This window comes from Callithrix jacchus, chromosome 1 (genome assembly GCF_049354715.1).
Source record: "Callithrix jacchus isolate 240 chromosome 1, calJac240_pri, whole genome shotgun sequence".
NCBI classification, from domain to species: domain Eukaryota; kingdom Metazoa; phylum Chordata; class Mammalia; order Primates; family Cebidae; genus Callithrix; species Callithrix jacchus.
In genome coordinates this window covers 17,062,990-17,084,409 of record NC_133502.1, presented here as the reverse complement: position 1 = coordinate 17,084,409, position 21,420 = coordinate 17,062,990, and the positions used below count along the sequence as shown (strand labels likewise).

The window sequence follows — 21,420 nt, the reverse complement described above, 5'->3', positions numbered from 1 at the left end:
AGATAATAAAAATAGACTCAATTTCAGGAGATGAAAAATGTCTGTACTATTTGCACAAACAGTAATTGATGCCAAGAGTTTGTAATCACCAGGCTATATGATTTAAATATATTGAAAAATCATTTTCTCTTTTTCTGTCCATTCTGTAATAGACTTAATTTTTGATTCAATAGTTCTGTAAGGCACGTTGTCTTGTCTTGTCTCTATGTCTAAGTTTCCTCATCTGTAAAATGGTTCTTATGAAAATTGAATGAGATAATTCATATTCTTTCTTTTTTCTTTTCTTTTATTTTTATTTTTATTTATTTTTTTTTTTTTGAGACAGGATCTCACTCTGTCACCCAGGTTGGAGTATAGTAATATGATCTTGGCTCACTGCAGCCACAGCTTCCCAGGCTCAAGTGATCTTCCCACCTCAGACTCCTGAGTAGCCAGGACTACAGGTGCATGCCACTACCCCCAGCTAATTTTTTGTATTTTTTGTAGAGATGGGTTTTCTCCATGTTGCCCAGGCTGGTCTTGAACTCCTGGACTCAAGTGATCCACCCACCTCAGCTTTTCTAAATCCTAAAATTACAGGTATGAGCTGCCAAACCTGACCTGAAAATGTATGATATTCTTAAACAGAGCCTGGCACCTAATAAGCCCTCAACCAACATTTTTGTTAGAAGGACTCTGTTTTTGCATGACAGTAAATGTAATTTGGGTTGAAATCAACCAACAAGTTCACCATTTTACCATGGAAGCTCCCATGTATCCCGAAGTACTTTTTCACAGGGGGTATGTGTGTGTGCATGTGTGTGTGAGCTACTGAAGGTTATTTTCCTTTGGAGAAAGCATTCTGAGTGGGAGATAACATTCAGTTTTACATCAAACTCTGTTTTTAACACTTTCCCTTAAATGATTGTGATGATTGAAATCCCTTCAGTCATTGAGCAGCCCCTAAATGGGAGACAGCTGAGTTACTGGATTCTGGTCTGAAAAGTGCTCTGTGCATGTAAGAGGCTGTAGAGGCCATGAGAGGTGACCTCATGGAGGGAGAGGAAGAGTGTGAGAGGGCAGGACACAGATGATCTGGGCTCAGAGAAAGAGGGGAAGTTCAGAAACTCAGGATGCACAGAGAGGACACTCAACTGGGAAGAGGGAGATGCAGGTATCAGAAGTTATAAGGCTCAAATGTGCCCTGGGAGTGGGGTTGGTGGAGTGAGCAGGGATGGTAAAGCATGAGGCAGGTGGATGGATGTTGGATAACAGATAACAGACAATAAGACAGAAATATGGGATTTCTTTTCCTAATTGAAACTATGGCATGAAATTTATATTCATTTGTTCTGAATGGACATGTCTTCTGTCTGAGAGGGAACTTGGCCAACAAAATAGACAGTCTAACTTTACAGAAATAAGGACATCTTGCTGTTCTGGCATCAGGAATAAGAACCCACTTTTGTCTTCAAGTTTTTGTTATGTTGTGCTGAAGTCAAACCAAAGATGCAAGTGTGTATATAAGGAAAAGGCAGGAATCTCTTGTTCAAATGTAGATTTTAGCGGTTTGTTGTTTTGAGTTCTGTGGCTATTGCAACTGAAAAGAGGAATAAATAAAAATATTTGAAACATTCTCAGCAAACTGACACAAGAACAGAAAATGAAATACCGTATATTCTCACTCATAGGTGGGTGATGAACAATGAGAACACATGGACACAGGGAGGGGAGCACTACACACTGGGATCTTTTGGGGGGAATAGGGGAGGTACAGCGGGGGGTGGGGAGTTGGGGAGAGATAGCACGGGGAGAAATGCCAGATATAGGTGAAGGGGAGGAAGGCAGCAAATCATACTGCCACATGTGTACCTATGCAACTATCTTGCATGTTCTTCACCATGGACTGCAAAACCTAAAATGCAATAAAAAATTAAAATCAAAATTAAAAAATAAAATACTTAATTATATAATGCCAACATTTTAAAAAAATTGGTAACATCAAATATATTTGTCTTCAAAACATGGAGTAATGCCTTATTCAGATACACATTCAACATTGGGAACCAAATCTGGAAAGCTGTCCTTATATCTGTTAACCCTGTGAGGCCTTGCACATGTACACATGTAAATGAGCTGTGGGGCAAGAAGACGTCTGAAGGTGGTGTTTACATATAGTTAGGATTTCCGGTACATACGTATTTACTGACAGAGGAAGATGTTCACAGAATATGACGAGATTTTTAAAACCTGGTTACAAAACCACGTGTAAGCAGCCATTTTAAAATAAATGTATGCATGGAAAAATACATATGGAAAAGAAAGTCCTAAAAGAGATAGAATTCATATCCCCTTGGAGAGTAAGCCACCTAGCTAAGGAAAATTCCAAGAGAGACCATGACTGATTACTACTTCATCTGCAGTCCCTCATTCAGTGGTAGACACAATGTATGTGCTCAACAAATTCTTTGCAAAAATGGTTGAGCCTCTAGAAGTTGAATTCCTGGTGGCTTTCATTTTTCTTTCTTGTTTTGTTTTTATAGTTTTTCTAATTTTTCTACAGTAAACCTGTATTGCTTTTGTTAATAAAAAGTTAATAAAAATAGAATTACTTTCTTCTAACTTAATTTAGAGTTTAAGTATTTGAGGTCTAAGAAAACACCAGTCAGCTCTCCTGGATTTTTGCGTGGATCTTATTATGCCCGACAGCACAGAAACATGTTGGGAATCCACTGTTCAATATTCCTTGCCTAGGGAGGTAGTATGGAGCTAGCAGTGAGATACTTAAGGAATAAGAAAACCACTAGATGGAGGTTGAAGAGAAAGCACACCACACAAGAGGCTGTCTTTAATTATAATCAGCTCCTCTGCCTTTAAATACACCATGTTGTCTTCCATGTCAGGAACATGAAGGGAAAAGAGCAAGTATGTTTTGCTCAATGCTAAATCCACATTACTTAACATAATGGGCAGGATAGCTAAAAAATCAATACAATTATGCAAACGTAATGAAATGAGAAATTTCTGCTAGGGACGATGGCTAATTTCCCAAAAACATGAAACTCAGAGTTTGAGGTGAAGAGTCCCGGAAATCTTATTGAACATTTTCTTTTCTTAATTTTTTTCTCAAACTATGCTAGGGATGCTAAACAATGCGATAAAAGCCCACCATTAAGTATGTATGTGTGTGCCTGTGTCTTGAATAGGGCAGTAGATAAACAATTTCACTTGCACTCCTAAAGACCTCACAGCTTATGTACATAAGTTATCAGAAGTGTAGTTGTTGGTATTGATATATTAACAACCTTAACAATACCTAATGATTCAAAATAAGTCAGTGACTTCTGTCTTTGTGACTTTTTAGAATAAAATAGATGCTTTGATTTTATAGAAGTTGTTATGTTTCTCTCCTCACATCTTTATTCCCACATATTAAGTCTTCCCATTATCACACACATAGATGAAAAGTCTTCATGAGTTAAGTTAGGGAATTAGGAAAGATTGATGTGAGATTGGCATTGAATAACGAAGAGGACATGGCTGGGATAAAGGATTTGAATTCGTTGAGTACAGGTTGCAGGATGGTGAATATGAGTGCAGCAAGTGGTATGAGTATGAAAGGAAGTGCAGGTAAAAAGTGGTGGGACTCAGGGTCCTAGGAACATAAGGTTAAATAAAGCAGGTAGTTGGTAAGCTTCAGGAATGCCTTTGTGTTCAGTGCTGTATACCCAGCACATACCGCAGTGCCTGATGCCACAGTGGCTGCATAATATTTGCTCTATGAATGAATAAATGAATGAGTGAATGAGAAACAAGAAGATACTTCAAGGTTTTCTGGGCCGCTAAAGAGACCTACAGTGTGTTTGGAAGTTGATTTTTTAATATAAAAGAGGGAACATTTTGAAAGGCATCCCAGACCTGAGGGTCCATGTCCTACCTAGAAAGGAGTCTGGAAATGGGGATAGGTGAAAAAGGGATTGTGCATACATGAAATGAACGAGCAAGAAAAGAATCCACTGCTGAGAGTGGGTGCAAGGAGAACCTGCTGGGCTTTCCCACTGCACGTGGGGAACCTGAAGAGTTCCAAGCAGTAGGGTCTGGGACATGAGAAGAAGGAGAAAAGCAGAAGGATGCCTGGCTTACATCACTCTCTCAGGCATCTTCATTCGTGATAGTGTTGGCACCATCTTCCTACATCTGCAGGAGAAGCAGCACCAATAGCTCCCTAAATTAGAGATGGTTATGGAAAATGTAAGAACAGGTGATCACTTAAGGGGTTAAGCATAGAGGACAGGCAAGAAGGTCATGCTGTGAACCATAATGTGGAAGATAGGAGAAGATTCAAAAAACTTTAATACTGAACCCAAGAGAGCTGCAAGGGAAAGAAATGACCCATCATGTTGCAAGCATGTTGCAGTGAAAGAAAATGGGATGTTTTAATTTTAATATGGTGAAGAGGGGGTTGGAATGAATTAGGGAAAGTTATGCCAATAGAAATAAAATTGCCATCAGAGAATGCAAAAACTGGATCTTAACCATTTCAAAGAGCAATGAACATTTCCTGAGTTGCTATAAACAGTTTCTAAGTAAAAGATTTATCGACGGACACATTGTAACTGTGCAGCCTCTCTCCTGATACTGAACTATTTAAATGCAAACTACTTTTAATAAATGTGGAAAACCTGTTGAAAGCCATGTGTTGCAAACTTTGTGTACTGTCTTATGAAGGACACTTCGGTAAACAGAAAAAAGAGATATTGGCTTATAAAAACATAATAGTGATAAGGCTAAGATACACAGAAGCAATTTCCTATCAAAATAATTAGCTTACCTAGGATACTTAAATATCCCTACTGGCTTTTATCAGAGGAATAATAGGTCTGTTGTATGCAGTTATATTGATTCAACATGAATGAAGGCATAAAACAGTATTTCTGTTTGTAAAGGAAAATTATTACAATCAACCACCTCAAATTAATTTTGAATTCCTCATGTGTTTGTAACTCACACTTATCTTACTAGTTAAATGCTTTATATAATATTTAATAATATTAAATCAGTAAAATTTCTAGTGATCCAGGAACTACTTGTTGAGTTTTTATGCATGTGTAGATTAGCCGGCTATCTTCACGCATGTGTACATTAGCCGGCTATCTTCACGCATGTGTAGATTAGCCGGCTATCTTTTTACGCATGTGTAGATTAGCCGGCTATCTTCACGCATGTGTAGATTAGCCGGCTATCTTTTTACGCATGTGTAGATTAGCCGGCTATCTTCACGCATGTGTACATTAGCCGGCTATCTTCACGCATGTGTAGATTAGCCAGCTATCTTTGGAGCTTAGATCATTGATTGGGCACTGTTTGATTTAGTGGCACCTGGGAGCAGGTAAAGTGAAGGTGAATGTGAGTGACATTCACCTAATGTCTTTCAGTTATAATCGCACTGTTTTAGTCAGATATGACCAAAGTGGGAATTTTTAAAAAACAATAATTCTGGGCATGTAGTTTTCAAGATAAACAAATCCATAATCAAAAATATATTTTGTTTTAGATGACATATTGATAATAGAAGTGCATGGAATTCATATGTCCCTTTCTCCACTGCTCAGCGAAAGAGGTATTGTGGACAGATCTATAAAAATCCTTACATAATCTTTGAACTGCATGATGAAACCACTTTTTTTCTTGCTCCTTTGTACTGTGTCACCTTGAAGGATTTCTAAAAGTCCAAAGATACCCAGTTTTTGGAGGAATAGGAGACTGTCATTGAAGAGACATTTCAAATTGAGGCCACCAGAATTCCTTCCCTACTACCAGTAAATCAGAGAAAAAAAATACTTTAAATATTCTGCATATATTTACATGGGATATCAAAGAGTCCCAAGTTCCAATTACATAAAATAAATTAATTAATGCAGCCTACTGCAAAGCCAATATTCAAACTCAATATTCAGGGCAATAACAGCCTAAAAATACTTAGCATGTCTTAAATGCAGTTAGCTTGTTTTCTTTTGGGAATAGGAGGTATATTAGTCTGTTTTCACACTTCTATAAAGAAATATGTGAGACTGGGTAATTTATAAAGGAAAGAGGTTCAGTTGACTCCATTTTGCTTGGCTGGGGAGGCCTTAGGAAACTTACAATCATGGTGGAAGGGGAAGCAGACACCTTCTTCACAAGGCAGCAGCAGAGAGGGGAGAGGAAGAATGTGTGAAGGAGGACCTGTCAAACACTTATAAAACCATCAGATCTTGTGAGAACTAACTCACTATCACAAAAAAATCATGGGGGAAACCACCCCTGTAATCCAATCCCTCCCTCCACACCTGGGGATTGTGAGGATTATGATTTAAGATTGAATTTGGGTGGGTACATAGCCAGACTGTATCAGGAGGGTTAGGCAGAGGTACCTGTCCAGATAGATAAAGGCACACATAGTGATGGAAATAGGTGCTCAGTACAGGCAATCGGATTCTGAGCTGCTGTGTTCTGAGTTTCTGTGTTTTATTCTCTTTCGTAGTAAAAACTGCAACTGCACACACACAGATGCGCGCGCGTGTGCACACACACACACACACACACACACTGCAAACATGTTCTTGTTTTTCTTATACTCTGGTGAGGACTAAGTGGCACCCATTGTCCTTGATTAAATTTCTTTCTCTAGATCCATGGAGCACCAGATAGGAGAGCCAGTGAACCAGCCTGGTGTTAAAACTGCAGTGCTACATCTTCCTGACTCGGCACAGCTGTGCACTGCCTGAAGTGCTCTTTTTCTCGGTTACCTGCCTTGAAAAATTTTCCTAGTAGTCCTCAGCTTCAGCATAGTCAAGTCTAAACCCCTTAAGCTTTGTAGTCAAACAGAGCTTATTTTAAATTTCAAGTTTGCTTGGATGGCCTAGGTCAAGTTATTAACTGCCTTGAGGCTGGCTTTACTAATGCATGTGTAAGAAGATGAGATTAATTTTTTTTTGTTAGGGCTGTTGTAAAGATCAAATGAAATATCATTGCTAATTGTTCCAAACATGATATATATCCATAGTCATTAGTTTCTTGCCTCCTTTTAAGATTCAATCCAGGTGCTAATCAAATGTGCAGTCTCACAGTGGACTCAGGGGTCATCAGGTACCACCTGCCTTTATAACAACTCTTCTCACATTGTATTGCACTTATTTGCTGTTTGTATCCTGAGGGCTGACATGTAATATGCCCCCTCAAGTGACTGCTGACTTGTGTAAGGCAGTATCAATGGCCATGGGGAGGTGACATCTGTCACAAAATGTAGATGTTTCAGAATTGTGGAAATGTGAGCAGTAAGCAGGCATCTCATCTCCCACCTCAATGTAATTTGATGAATAATTTACTTCAGAGAAGCTGGAAGAATCTAGATAATCGCTGCATTCATAAAAGAAAAAAAGTCTCCATTTACAGGCAGTTCTTCCCCTTTTCTTTCTGGTCTCCCTCCTCTCTGGGGAGGACAAAATTGAGATATCAACTTGGTACTATTGTTGGAAGTAAGAGATATCTGTGAATGTCATATTATTTTAACACTGGGGAAAATCATGGGGAACATCTGTGGATTTTGCCTGGATTAGTCAGCAGTGTTCTAGCACAGAGCACCTCTATGTGGAGTCAGCTTTAGGTATATGAGCATGTATCTAAAAAGATTTTCCTAATACGATGTCGGTCCTAAAAAGTAAAACTATTTTACTCTAGCTCTTCTAGATCACTAGTCTCTAAACTCCTTATGAAGTACATAAAATAATCTATTGCATTGGGAGAAAAAAATCAAGATTCTGTTGGTGTTAATTTTATCTCATCCTTTCAAAGTTTCTATTTTCATGTGTTTATTATACACTATGGAGTAGAACACATGTATGCCTTACAAATACACACAGATATGTGGGGAACTCAATTTTTTGATGTGGGCAAAGATGGTTTCGATGACAAATACAATTTTTTCTTTTCCCAGACTGTGGTTTTGTGCTTGCTCACCAAAGCTAACCTCAGCATGCTCAAAAGGAAGCAGAGCTCCAGGGTGGAAGCCCAACCAGTCGCTGACTTTGGTCCTGATGAGTCTCTGTCAGACAATGCTGACATCCTCTGGATTAACAAACCAGTAAGTCTCTTCTTCGAGTATGGAGAAGCACATGTGAATGTAAGAGAAATTTGATTGACAAATCCAAATATCCTGTACCTTTGGCTTCAAAATGTCTGAGCTGCTGTAGAATATGGATGAGTTTCAGAGTCTGGAGGTAGAGAACAATCCAGTGAAATAGGGAGATGCCGCTGAGTTACTCACACAGGAAGATGCTCTGAGTGGTCCAATCCCCGCACTTCCCCTTCCCACACTGTGCACCCTGTTCTCAGAGTCACGTGGTGTAGTGATGATGCCACTTTCCAGGCTCATCCAAAGCTGGAGTCCAAAATGAGCAACCTGTTCTTAATGAACTTTGTTTACTTGTTATCAACACGCCTGAATCCATGAGACAACAGGCACATGTTTGGAATTAAAGGTCTCTTTCTGATTTGCAAGTTTTGAGCAAAAGGTCAATAAGATAATGGATGGTATCTCTGAAGAACTTTGTCACTTTCACTGTCTAATTAAGTTGATTAGGATTTGAGAGGAAGAACTGCTCAGCCAGGTATGACTGTATGCCAGAGAGCATAGCAACTAGAGCTAAGCCGGACAGGCATGCATGGAATGTCAGCTCTGCAAAACCAAGCAGGATCAATTTCTTCCTCATCTCCTGGTTGATGCTGAAGAAACAAAAGGAAACGTCCTGTTGCCTGTTGCAGTGCTTGTCTTTCCCTTAACCATGATACACACAGGAACTGCCTGGACTCTTTGCTGTCCTTCCCTGTCTGTCTGCTCTAATCCGCCTTCCAGATTACTTCCCCAGCCTGCTTACATTTCTTTCTATATTTCCTTTTTCCTTCCTTCCCTCCCTCTCTCCCTCCCTCCCTCCCTCCCTGCCTTCCTTCCTTCCTTTCTTTCCTTCCTTCCTTTCTTTCCTTCTTTCTTTCAATGGAATCTCACTCTGTCACCCAGGCTGGAGTGCAATGGCAAGGTTGCTTACTTCAAGGTTACTCACTGCAACCTCTGCCTCGCGAGTTCAAGTGATTCCCCTGCCTCAGCCTCCTGGGACTAGAGGCGTGTGCTACCACACCCAGCTAATTTTTGTATTTTTAGTAGAAATAGGGTTTCATTATGTTGGCCAGCCTGGTCTTGAACTCCTGACCTTGTGATCTGCCTGCCTCGCCCCCCCAAAGTGTTGGGATTACAGGCAGAGCCACCGCACCCGACCTTCTTTCCATATTTCTAGTTTTATTCACATGACTCTTCTGCTTTATAATCATGGAACCATCCTATTACCTTCATTGCCAATTAAAATATGTTAGTATGACATTCCTGGTTTTCTTTCCGGACCTAGCCTGTCCAGCAACTGCTCCTTTCCTGTGTCAGCACACTGTCCACTCCAACCCCATCAGCAGCCTCCCACTCCTCCAGGATCTCTGGCTTATTCACAATGCTTTCCTTTGCTTGCACTGCTCCCTGGCCCCAGTGACCCTTTCCCAGCTCCTCTGATGAGTCAAATTCTCCTCATCCATTAGGACTGGCTGAGATGTCACCCCTGGCATCCTCCTCTGAAAGGCTTATTTCTGCCACAGACAGAATGAACCTCTCTTCTCTTTCCACTTAGATTGTTTGATATTTGTATATAAATATGTTATCTTTAAATCACTTTATATTGTACATACGTCTTATATTATGTATATATTTATATTATATACATTGTAGATTATATTTATATAATATACATATATTTATGGATATATTGCCTTATGTATATATACATACCTATAAGCATATAACATGTTGTATGTATATCACATATATACCCATTATACTCACATGTATGTATATGTATTAACATATGCACATTACATATATAAATGTTATATGTGTATAACATATATACACATTACATGTACATGTACATATGTATTATATGTATATATGTATATATACATGCATATGACATGTATGTGTATATGTAATATGTATATGTTATATACATGAGACAGTATATCATAAATATATGTATATTATGTCTTATCTAGAACATGTTTTATAGTGTTATATCATATAACATGCTCTTGCCTCTTGTAGAGCTTGTCTTTTCCCTAACCATGTTACACGCAGAATCTGCATTGACTCTTTGCTGTTCTTCCCAGTCTGTCTCTCTCTAATCTGCCCTCCAGACTACATGTATTTACATGTATGTGTACATACACATGTTTTTTATATATACATGTTTATATTTTATAAAATACATACATATATATATAATACATTCATGGATGTTTTACTTCTTGGACTGCAAAATAGGAGCCAGAAGTGTGTTGCTTCCATATTTTGTTCTCCACGCCCAGCATTCTGACACATAGTAGGCCTTCATTCACACTTAGAGAATTGAATAAATGGAGAATGAAGCTCCCTGATCTTTTTCCTAGGGTCTTCCTTATTAAAGAGCTCTCTAAGAACTTATGAAGAAGGTAGTATCAAAGATGTAGCCTTGGAGGCACTTGCTAAAATTATTAATACCTAATTAAAATTCTATCTTCAAACTCAAAACAGGTTTGTTGTTGAAGAACCTATATTTGGAAGCTCTTTTGTGTAATTAGATTCTTGATGTTGAAAGTCCAGATGGGGCTAAATTCACACACTGATGTTTATTGAAGTGCTTCCAAATTGCATGAAAAATATATCAACACTTAAATTCAATTGAATCATCAGTGGCTTATATGGTATGGAATTAGCAGTATTATATCTTCATGTAAATATTATAACTGCCACATAAATATTATAACCCACTCGTCAGCTGCCAGTGTCTGAGTCTCCTGAAAGTTCTGACAGTCTTTTCTGTTTTTCGTCTTGAGGGCTTGCTAGTATGCATAGCTGCAGAATCCATCTACTATAAAACTAAACTTTTTTCAGATAGTATAATATTAAAGAATTATGATTTCATATATAAGATAGTCAATAAAAACATATTTGGATTATGTTTAAGAATTGTGTATTAATTGATTAACTGGTAATAGTAATTGTGTAGATTTAGCATGGAGACGCAGTTAAGTATTTTTTTCCTAAGATATTCGTTTTCTTTTTTTCTTTATAAGCAATCTAGAGATGAGATATTAGTTTTCATAATAAAATATTGAGTATGAGTGATTGTATATCTTGTATATCTATTCATGTGAACACACACATACATATCTTTAATTCTTTCTTCTTATTTTGGGGTTAAAGAAAACCTTCAGACAGCAGACTTGCCTCTAGGATTACACAGAAAGTGATTTTGTGGAATTCTGAAAGATGTCTGGTCTAAATTTGCATGAAATATATTCTCCAAAATAAAGAAAAAAATTCTATTTATTATTTTTAAATATAGAAAGAGACAATTTTTTTAAAAAATTTCTTTGTATTTTTATATAAAGAAACTATATATAAGATGCAAATAGGAAATTTTACATATGGGATGTGTTATATATCAATTCCTTTAAAAATCATTTCTGATTTACTACGATAGTCCCTTTGTGCTAGATATTAGGGAAGTTACAGTAAATATGGTATGGCCTCTAATTCTAGGTACTTACAGTAAAAAAATGAATCAAAGTAATAGCACATCAAGTTCGTATGTGGCTAAATTACAAACACATATTTTAATTGAACTAGAATCTTTCTATATTGTAGTCTGATGCCCAGGAAGTTATCACATGTTTGGGGAAGGCTGATCAGGCTCCATCTAGACTTTGGCTGTTTATAACGCATGACCACAGAGATGACTCCACCTTTCTGTCTTAGTGTGTTTTTGTGGAAAATAGATTCTTTGAGAATTAAATGATATAAAAACATGTGAAAATACTTTTAGACATTAGATGTTAGTTTTCTTCTTCACCTCCATATTAGTGAAATACTTTAACCTCAGTATTATGTTTTCCACTTAGTATGTTTCATAATACAAGTTTGAGATGTCGGTTATGGTGCCATGTAGTAACTCTGGACCATCATTGCAGTGGGTTCACTCTTTGCTGCGCATCTGTGCTATCATCAGCGTCATTTCCGTTTGTATGAACACGCCAGTGACCTTCGAGCACTATCCTCCACTTCAGTATGTGACCTTCACTTTGGATACGTTATTGATGTTTCTCTACACGGCAGAGATGATAGCAAAAATGCACATCCGGGGCATTGTCAAGGTGAGCATTTCCATGTCATTTACACTAAGAACCTAAAAGCATCAAAAACCGTAGTCCATTTAATCATATTTTCATGTTCATTGCAGTAAAACTAAACATCATTTTATCTTATTTATATTGAAGTCCTTTTTAAAAAGCCATAACTCCGGAGATTGGGAGAAATTGTTGCATGAGACTATTTTAAAAGTTAAATATAAGGCACAAAGTCTTGAACTATCTGGGAAGAAACAAGATGGTTCGACTAATAAGTATGTGAAGTCCAGAGTACCGTTATTCATGCCACCTAGGGCTGAGCCCATGACCTGGCACCAGGTCTGGCCCAGAGAAACATTTGTTAATATTTGCAGACTTATGGAGTGTAGAATCAGAGTCACATGATGGAGTTAGAGCATGATAATATCACAGCAGATGTCATTTACTTGAGGTGTTTTGAAGATACAAAAGGATGAAAGAAAGGACATGAGATGGAAACAATTTCTGGAAACAAAATAAATATAAAATTTTTAAAAGGGAAAAGAAAAGAAAGAAAATTTCTTTCATTGGATATCTCTTCCTTCTGTAGCACTAATCTTTACATAGGTTAAAAATATGTAGATGACACTGTCCCTAGAGTATTTAAAATTGTACTATTTGGGAAACAGTAATAGCAGTGCAGATTTTAGGGTTTGACAAATGACAGACGACTCAGATCCCAGTTATTTCATTTGCTGGTTATATCAGCATCTCAAGTTAGCTAATTTTGGTGGGAAAGTGTATTATTTTGTGCAAGGATTTTGAGAATCTACTGAGACAATAAATAACACATAATTACTGGTCAATTTCATTGCTTCCCTTTTATAATGATTTATTGTGTGTCATTCTTGAAAGACAGAGATCTCAGTCAATGCATTACTGGGTTTATGTTTAACTTTTTGTTGTGGACTTTAAAAAATGTATCCCAACTGTATTACAGTTGTAAGGTGAATCCCTATATCTAAACATCAGCAATTATCAGCATTTAGCTAATTCTGTTTCATTTCAAGGCAAATCTGAGACACCAAGTCATTTCAGAAATAACTCCTTTTGTATTGGTGACTGATAAAATTTTCTTTTTTTATATAACCACCACACCATTATCATATATAATGATATTTTATATATAATAAAATATTTGTAACAAGACTTAACAATAATTCCTTAATTTAGGCTAATACCCTCAATCCACATTCATATTTCCTGAATTGTCACAATTTTTTTTAATAGTTGGTTTCTTTGAATCAAGACTCAGAAAACGTTTATATAGTATATTTGATTGTTATCATTCTTAAGTCCCCTTTAAGTCTCTGTAAGTCCATTAAGTTTTAGTCTTTCACATCCTGCAAAAAATTTTTCTATGTCATTGATCCATTGGGAGACATGCATCTTTTGTATTTCGGAAGATTCTATATTGGAGATTTGACTGATTGCATCCAGATGGTGCCCTTTACTAGTTTCTGTGTATTCCATATCCTCTGAACTGCTTTGTATTTTGACCAGCAATGCACACAGGTGCTTCTTTCCCACATGGTCACCACAAAACATGTCAGACTTCTGGATATTTGCCAGTCTGAAGGTGGGAAACGGTCATCCACTGTAGTTTTAATTTGCATTTTCCTTTGGAGAGTGAGGTTAAATGAGATTTTGTGTATCAAGAGCCATTTTTAAGTCTTTTATTCAAATTTTGGCAATTTTGTGTGTATTAGAAGTATCAGCTCTTTGTGATATAAGTTGCAATTATTTCCCAGTTTGCCATTGTCACTGGCTTTGTATGTGGTTATTTGCTCCATATACAATCCTTGTCCAAATCATGGACAACCTTTTCTTTGTCTGCATTTTATACATGAGGGCTTTGTAGGTTTCCTCATATAGATTTTGCACATTCTTGGTAATATTTATGCTTCAGTATTTTATTAAACATTTTGTTATCTGTATGAGGTCTTAACTTCTATTATATATTCTAACTTGTTTTTTTAAATGAAGGCTGTTGGTTTCTATACATTAATATTATATACTGCCACTTCACTAAATAGTCATAATAGTTTTTTATTATGACTTAATAGATTAGTCATAATAGTTTTCCTACTAATTCTTTTGATGCTTCCATGTCATCATATTATATGCAAATAAAGAAAGATATCTTTTTCTTTCTAATTTTTATTTTTTATGCCCTAAATTGCTTTTACTAACTTGAAGTGAAATAAATGGATTGAATAACATTGCTGGTAAAATTTTAAATAGTAGAGGCAGTGAACATTTTTATTTGGTTTTTGGTTTATCTAGAACATCTTTAGGGTTTCTTCATTAGCTAGTCTGAAAACTTGGGGTTTGAAGTATGTATACATTATGAGATTAAATGAATAAATATTAATTTCAAATTTTGAGAGTTGTATCATGACTAGCTTTTAAATTTGTCAAATGATTATTTTTGATTTGTCAAATTACTATTTTTCCTTGGTGCTTGTAATAGAAGAGATTTTTAAATATTGAGTTATCCTTACATTCATATAAAGAAAAAACCCAGCTGAGTCAACATACATTTCTATCCTATTTTAATGTGCTGTTTTATTATATGTTATTATTTTCCTTGTTTTAAATCTTAATTCCTTTGCTATAAAATAGTCTGAGCACTCTTAGAATTGTTTTCACTTTAAAAGTTTGGTGTCAATCCCCTGTGAAAACATCTGGTCCTTTGCTTTTTTGTGGGGCTTCCTTTGCAGTATTTCCTATTTCTTCTATGAAAACTGCTGTTTTATATTTAGTTTTATTTTTATGTGTTCATTTTTTAGTAGTGACAAGATCTTGCTCTGTCTGCCTGACTGAAGTACAGTAGTAGTGTGATCATAGCTCACTGCAACATCCAACTTTGGTCTCAGGATATCCTCCTACCTCACTCTCCCATGTAGCTGCAACCACAGGTGTGTGCCACCATGCGTGGCTGATTTTTAAAATTTTTTATAGAGAGGGTCTTGCTATGTTGCCCAGGCTGGTCTCCAACTTCTGGGCTCAAGCAATCCTTCCACCTCGGCCTCCCAAAGTGCTGGGATTACAGGTGTGAGTCACAGTGCTCTGTCAAAATTGTCTGTTTCAGACTTGATTGGTCTATTGGGGTCTATTTGGTAAAGTATATTTTCTTAGCAAATTATCCTCTATTTTGCCTCATTATTTGGTAACATAGATTTGTGTAATAGCATTTACTTCCTCTGTTTGATTAATATTTTCTCCTGATTTTGTAATTTTTTAATTTCTATTAGAGTCTTATTGTTGTTAGGTTGGCTAGTAGCACTTTTGTTTGTTTTGTTTTGTTCCATTTTGTTTTAGGTTGGCCTATTGATTTACTCATCTCATTGATTTTTTTTGAAAAAGAATCAGCTTAATTAATTTAACAATTATTTTTTGCTGTTATATTTACTAGTTTCTTTCTTTGCTTTATTTGGTTTACCTCATTGGTCTGTTTCTAACCTTTTGAAGGTATTTGTCTCACATTTCCATTTCTTGAGAGTCTTAAATCTGCTGCTTCCTTGCCTTGTGGTTAAAATACCAACCAGAAGGGTAATGTTTACCAGCAGCATAAAATGATGCTACTGAGAATGCTTGTTCCTTCTAAGTGACTTGATCTTTTCTCCTGAATAGGGAAAGAGACCTCCCCTTTATTGTTAAAGTAGTAGCTCACTTTAAGTTCTGGGGTACATGTGTGGATCATGCAGGACTGTTACATAGGTATACACATGTCATGGTGGTTAGCTGCATCCATACCCCCATCATCTGCATTAGGTATTTCTCCTAATGTTATCCCTCCCCAATCCCCCTTTCCCCGCTGTCCCTCCCCTAGCCCCCCACCCCCAACATGCCCCAGTGTGTGATGTTCCCCTCTCTGTGTCCATATGTTCTCATTGTTCAACACCCACTTATGAGTGAGAACATGCAGTGTTTTGTTTTCTGTTCTTGTGTCAGTTTGCTGAGAGTGATGGTTTCCATGTCCCTGCAAAGGACATGATCCCATCCATTTTTTGTGGCTGCGTAGTATTCTATGGTGTATATGTGCCACATTTTCTTTATCCAGTCTAGCATTGATGGACATTTCAGTTGGTTCCAGGTCTTTGCTATTGTAAACAGTACCACAATGAACATACATGTGCATGTGTCTTTATGATAGAATGATTAATAATCCTTTGGGTGTATACCCAGTAATGGGATTGCTGGGTCAAATGGTATTTCTGTTTCTAGATCCTTGAGGAAGATCCACACTGTCTTCCACAATGGTTGAACTAATTTACACTCCCACCAACAGTGTAAAAGTGTTCCTATTTCTCCACATCCTCTCCAGCATCTGTTGTCTCCAGATTTTTTAATGATCGCCATTCTAACTGGTGTGAGATGGTATCTCAGTGTGGTTTTGATTTGCCTTTCTCTAATGACCAGTGATGAGCATTTTTTGATATGTTGGTTGGCTGCATAAAAGTCTTCTTTAGAAAAGTGTCTGTTCATATCCTTCATCCACTTTTTGATGGGGTTGTTTGCCATGTGCAGAAAGCTGAAACTGGACCCCTTCCTTACACCTTATGCGAAAATTAACTCCTGAACTATTAAAGATTTAAACATAAGACCTAACACCACAAAAACCCTGGAAAAAAATCCTAGGCAATACCATTCAGGACATAGGCACAGGCAAGGACTTCATGACTAAAACACCAAAAGCAATGGCAACAAAAACCAAAATAGACCAATGGGATCTAATTAAACTCAAGAGCTTTTGCACAGCAAAAGAAGCTATCATTAGAGTGAACCGGCAACCAATAGAATGGGAAAAAAATTTTTGCAATCTACCCATCTGACAAAGAGCTAATATCCAGAATCTACAAAGAACTTAAACAAATTTACAAGAAAAAAGCAGAATGTATGTTGTCTTTTGCTGACAGTTATGAACCTATTTTGCCAGGTTCATCATGTGATATTTATTTTATTTCATTGTTCTTCAGGATTCCTTGTGAATTCTAATTACACCAGGATCTATATTTTTGTCTTTCATTTCCTTCGTTTTCATGTGTTTCCTTCTGCTTTTATCTTTTCTACATTCTATTTCCCTTGCTTCAGCTCCTTCGACACTGTCCCTTCAGTCCTGTGTCCCCTGTACTTCACTCCTCTTTCTCAAGTGCTTTTTTATCCCTTCCCAAACAGTTTTTTTTCTTTTCAGTCTCCTATCATTGAGATTTCATTTCTGTTATTTCTTATTTCTAGCTTTGTGATACTTTTGGGTTTCTATTTGTTTAAATTTCTTTTGGTCATGTTGTCATATAGTCTCATCTGCCTTAAGTATTTATTTTCTATTTATACATTTATGTATTATTTTATTTTACTATTATTTTATTACTTTTTGAGACAGAGTCTTTCTCTGTCACCAGACTGGAGTACAATGGCGCAATCTCGGCTCATTGCAGCCTCCGCCTCCCAAGTTCAAACAATTCTCCTGCCTCAGTCTCCCGAGTAGCTGGAACTACAAACGCCCACCACCATGCCCAGCTAATTTTTGTATTTTCAGTAGAGATGAGGTTTTACCAAGTTGGCCAGGCTGGTCTCAAACTCCTGACCTCAGGTGATCCACCTGCCACAGCCTCCCAAAATGCTGGGATTACAGGTGTGAGCCACCACACCTGGTCAATGTATTGTTTTATTCATCTTAATCTATAATATTTTTACAAGGGCTTGATCGTGGATCCTTTCTTTGGTTGTTTTTCTTGTTCGCATGAAGTGGGAGTTTCTCCTGCACACTAAGTAGAGCAGCCTCCGCGTATCGTCAGTACGAGGGGTCCCTCCACTGCTGTTACCCTGATGGGTACACATGGAGATTTTTGTGTACAGACCAGCCCATTCTGAGCTCCAGTTCCTCTGGACTAATATTTCTTACCAACTGGCCCCAGGGTGCCTGCCCTACCCAATTTCTATTCTAAACCTGGGGCTGTGGTCTAGAAAGCATTTTTGTTGGGTGTGCTTAAGAGTTTCTGTATATTCTCACTCATAGGTGGGTGAGGAAAAATGAAAACACATGGACGCAGGGAAGGTAGTACTACACACTGGGGTCTATTGGGGGGAATAGGGGAGGGACAGTGGTGGGGGGAGCTGGGGAGGGATAGCCTGGGGAGAAGTGCCAAATGTGGGTGAAGGGAAGGAAGGCAGAAAACACACTGCCATGTGTGTACCTATGCAACTATCTTGCATGTTCTGCACATGTACCCCAAAACCTAAAATGCAATTTTTAAAATATAAATGCAATTAATTAGAAAAAAAGAGTTTCGAATGTTCCATTGCCTCTGATAATTCTGCAGTTCCTTGGGGACGTTGATAGTTGTTTGTTTTTGTTTTACATTCACCTGCAACTTGCAGCCTGTTGGTTTACATTTCTACAACTTTTGCCCTTTATTTTAAGGTTCACCTTCTGAGATATCTGCTCAGCATTCCACACGTATTTATTAATGATTTGGGGGTTATGGAATTCTACTGGTTTATGGAAGGAGTGGGTATCCTCCATGGCTTCAATGAACAGATTTCAGGATGATTCCAAAATTGTTTGTCTCTTCCACAATGTTGCCAGGCCAGTTTTTGTAAGCACTAGGTTTACCTAAGCATAGGTTCAGAAAACTGGGACCTGTCTCAGGGGGTCATCTTGGGAGAAAGTTGGTCTTGGGAGATTGCTAATGTCTCTTGTATGCAGTTGTAACTATACTCTGTGGATGTTCCCCAGTCCTAGCTCAAGTTCTGTGATTCACTAGAGGGCTGTGAATGGCCCTCTCACTTCTCTGTATTGGTTATCTGGGCCATGCCAACCTTTGCATTGAAAGATCTGAATATTCTGGCTGAACCATTTTGTGGTTGAAATTGCCATGTGTTGACTTCTTTAAGGTTCAATTTGAATGATACAAATGAGTGACATTTTCCTAGAAAAAGACTTTTATTTTTTAAGTGATTAAATAAATTAAGATTTAGATTTCACATCACTAAAATGATAGTAGGCACCCTGCTAATTGTCACAATCTAATGATAAAAAGCACAGAGGCATACTTAATACATAAATTATATATTCATTCCAGGTGAACAGAGCAGTGAGAGAACAGAAGTTTTGATAATTTAAATGATACAAGTTGAAGCAATAGTTAAAAGAGAAAAAAATGATTTAGGACCAAATTGTTTTCAAAATGCTGTAAATTTGCCATTTCCAGTATTTTCACATTTCCATCAACATTTGGGTGATTAGCTATTTTCTACAACCAAAAATATTTTCTTATTTTCATTCCTGAAGAAATGAAATTTAAATGAAAGTCAAATATGGCTTTTCTGGTTTTCATTCAGAAATAAGTGGATCAAATACAAGTGTAATGCAGATTTTAGAAATATTGCACTGTTAACATTATCTCAAAGTAGTCAGCTCAACTTCCTAGCTCAGTAAAACTGGTATTTTATGTTTAAATGTTAGCTAACGTTTTAGTTAAATATAGTTAAATATGAGGTCAGTTTATACTGAACCAAGATTTAAATGTACCAACTCACTGAATTTTTACCATCATGGCCTCTATTATTGTTAGAGGGTAATAATTACATCAGTAACTACTGTCGTTTTCATCATATTAAATCCAAGCCACAGCTTTATTATTTTTGTGCTACGTAATTCTTCAAACATGCATGTCATAACAGACACAGCTCAAATATATTGGACTTGATATTATGTTCTTATATTCAAAACTTTTGATTAGACTTTGTTTTACAAAATGTCCTTCATCACATTAAATGTGTTGCTAATTTACATTTTATTAGCTTTGCATTTTTGCATTTGTATATTTGTTTTGCTCGTACAGTTACATGAGATATTTGTGCATATTGTAAGTATTTAAGTTACATCATAATAAAAACACATCAGTCACATCAAGGCTCTGTAATACCTTTTAGAGAAACTCTTTCTTACGTTGTTCAAGTTTGAATTACTGTGCTTTCTTCAATTCTATCAAAATTTTCAAAACTTTTGTTAAGCACCTGTCTGCCAAAAACCTTATCGTTTTTTATACTTTTTCTACCTTAATACATTTGCCCGTAGTGCTGCAGTTATCTCTCAATTATTTAGTCTCTTCACCCAGAGTCATTTGCAAACATGTGCTGTATTTTCTCACTAACATTTAAGCTTGTGTTACTTCATATATAAATGGTAACATTATGAATATCATAATAAGTTTTCATGTTGTTTGGGACAGAGTTGTGCAAATATGAAATGATTAATATTCACTAATTTACAACTAAAATATTTCTAAGAAATAGTAAAATTTAGTTACTGAGTGAACAGTACCTGTTAGCCGTATGTTCTGGGTGGAGGAGTGTGTGTGAGTTGAGTCAGACCTAATGGTTAAGACAATGTTATCCAATGATACCTAGTTTATAAAATTATACACAACAAACCAAACTCAGAAACTTTATTTTTCAAAACAAAAGTGTCGAAGCTGTGGTTTCCTAGCATTGCCTATAATTTTATTGACCTAGTGATTTGCCAAATATATTAAAATATGTATAAAGATAAATATAAAATATTTAATTCTATGAAAATGTTTGGGATATTTAAGATATTAGGGTAATATAAGAGAGAGTTATATTCTTCAACCCAAGTACAGTTTCCAAGTTTTCCTTTAATCATCCAACAACCATTTATTGATGCTTAAAATGAGTTCACCTCTGCCCTTGGAGAAGGGAAACAGACAAAAAGCAAGCAGAGCTCCTGCCGTAGAGAAAGCCTCATTCACTTTGTGGAACAGATTTAGCACCTACAAGCACTCTTTGCTTTCAACATCCAATATATTTCTGAACACATGCTGGATAGCATATGTTCAGAAAACAGGCACTTCTATTTCATTAATTCAAATGGGAAAACGAATAATGTATTAAAGGAGTTTCAACCAATTTCTCCAAATATCACTCAATGGCCCTCTAATACCTATGTAAGTCTACCTGCATACTTCTACAAAATAAAAAGCACTTAAAACACTTCTTACTCAATTATTTGTACTAATCAAACCATGATGGATGTTTTACATGTGCCCAATAATAACAGGAACTTGCTGTTATTAAGTAAATTTTTAAAAAATACGTTAAAGTACCATCCACCATATTTTATTGAATTGTTGA

General features: G+C 36.7%; 1 protein-coding gene across 11 annotated transcripts in view; it reads left to right on the top strand.

Annotated features, from left to right (window-relative positions):
* The window catches only part of NALCN (sodium leak channel, non-selective), a 388,832-nt gene that overhangs the window by 11,153 nt on the left and 356,259 nt on the right, over nucleotides 1–21,420 (top strand). For 7 of the 11 annotated variants that reach the window (XM_078347271.1, XM_054246818.2, XM_054246767.2 and 4 more), the window contains exons 2-3: nucleotides 7,955–8,101; nucleotides 12,064–12,246. In XM_078347271.1, coding sequence (XP_078203397.1) covers nucleotides 7,955–8,101; nucleotides 12,064–12,246 — 330 coding nt within the window. Of the gene's footprint in view, nucleotides 1–5,533; nucleotides 5,600–7,954; nucleotides 8,102–12,063; nucleotides 12,247–21,420 lie in introns of all 11 variants that reach the window. The other 4 variants (XM_078347262.1, XM_078347241.1, XM_035293526.3 and 1 more) reach the window with 1 other exon arrangement.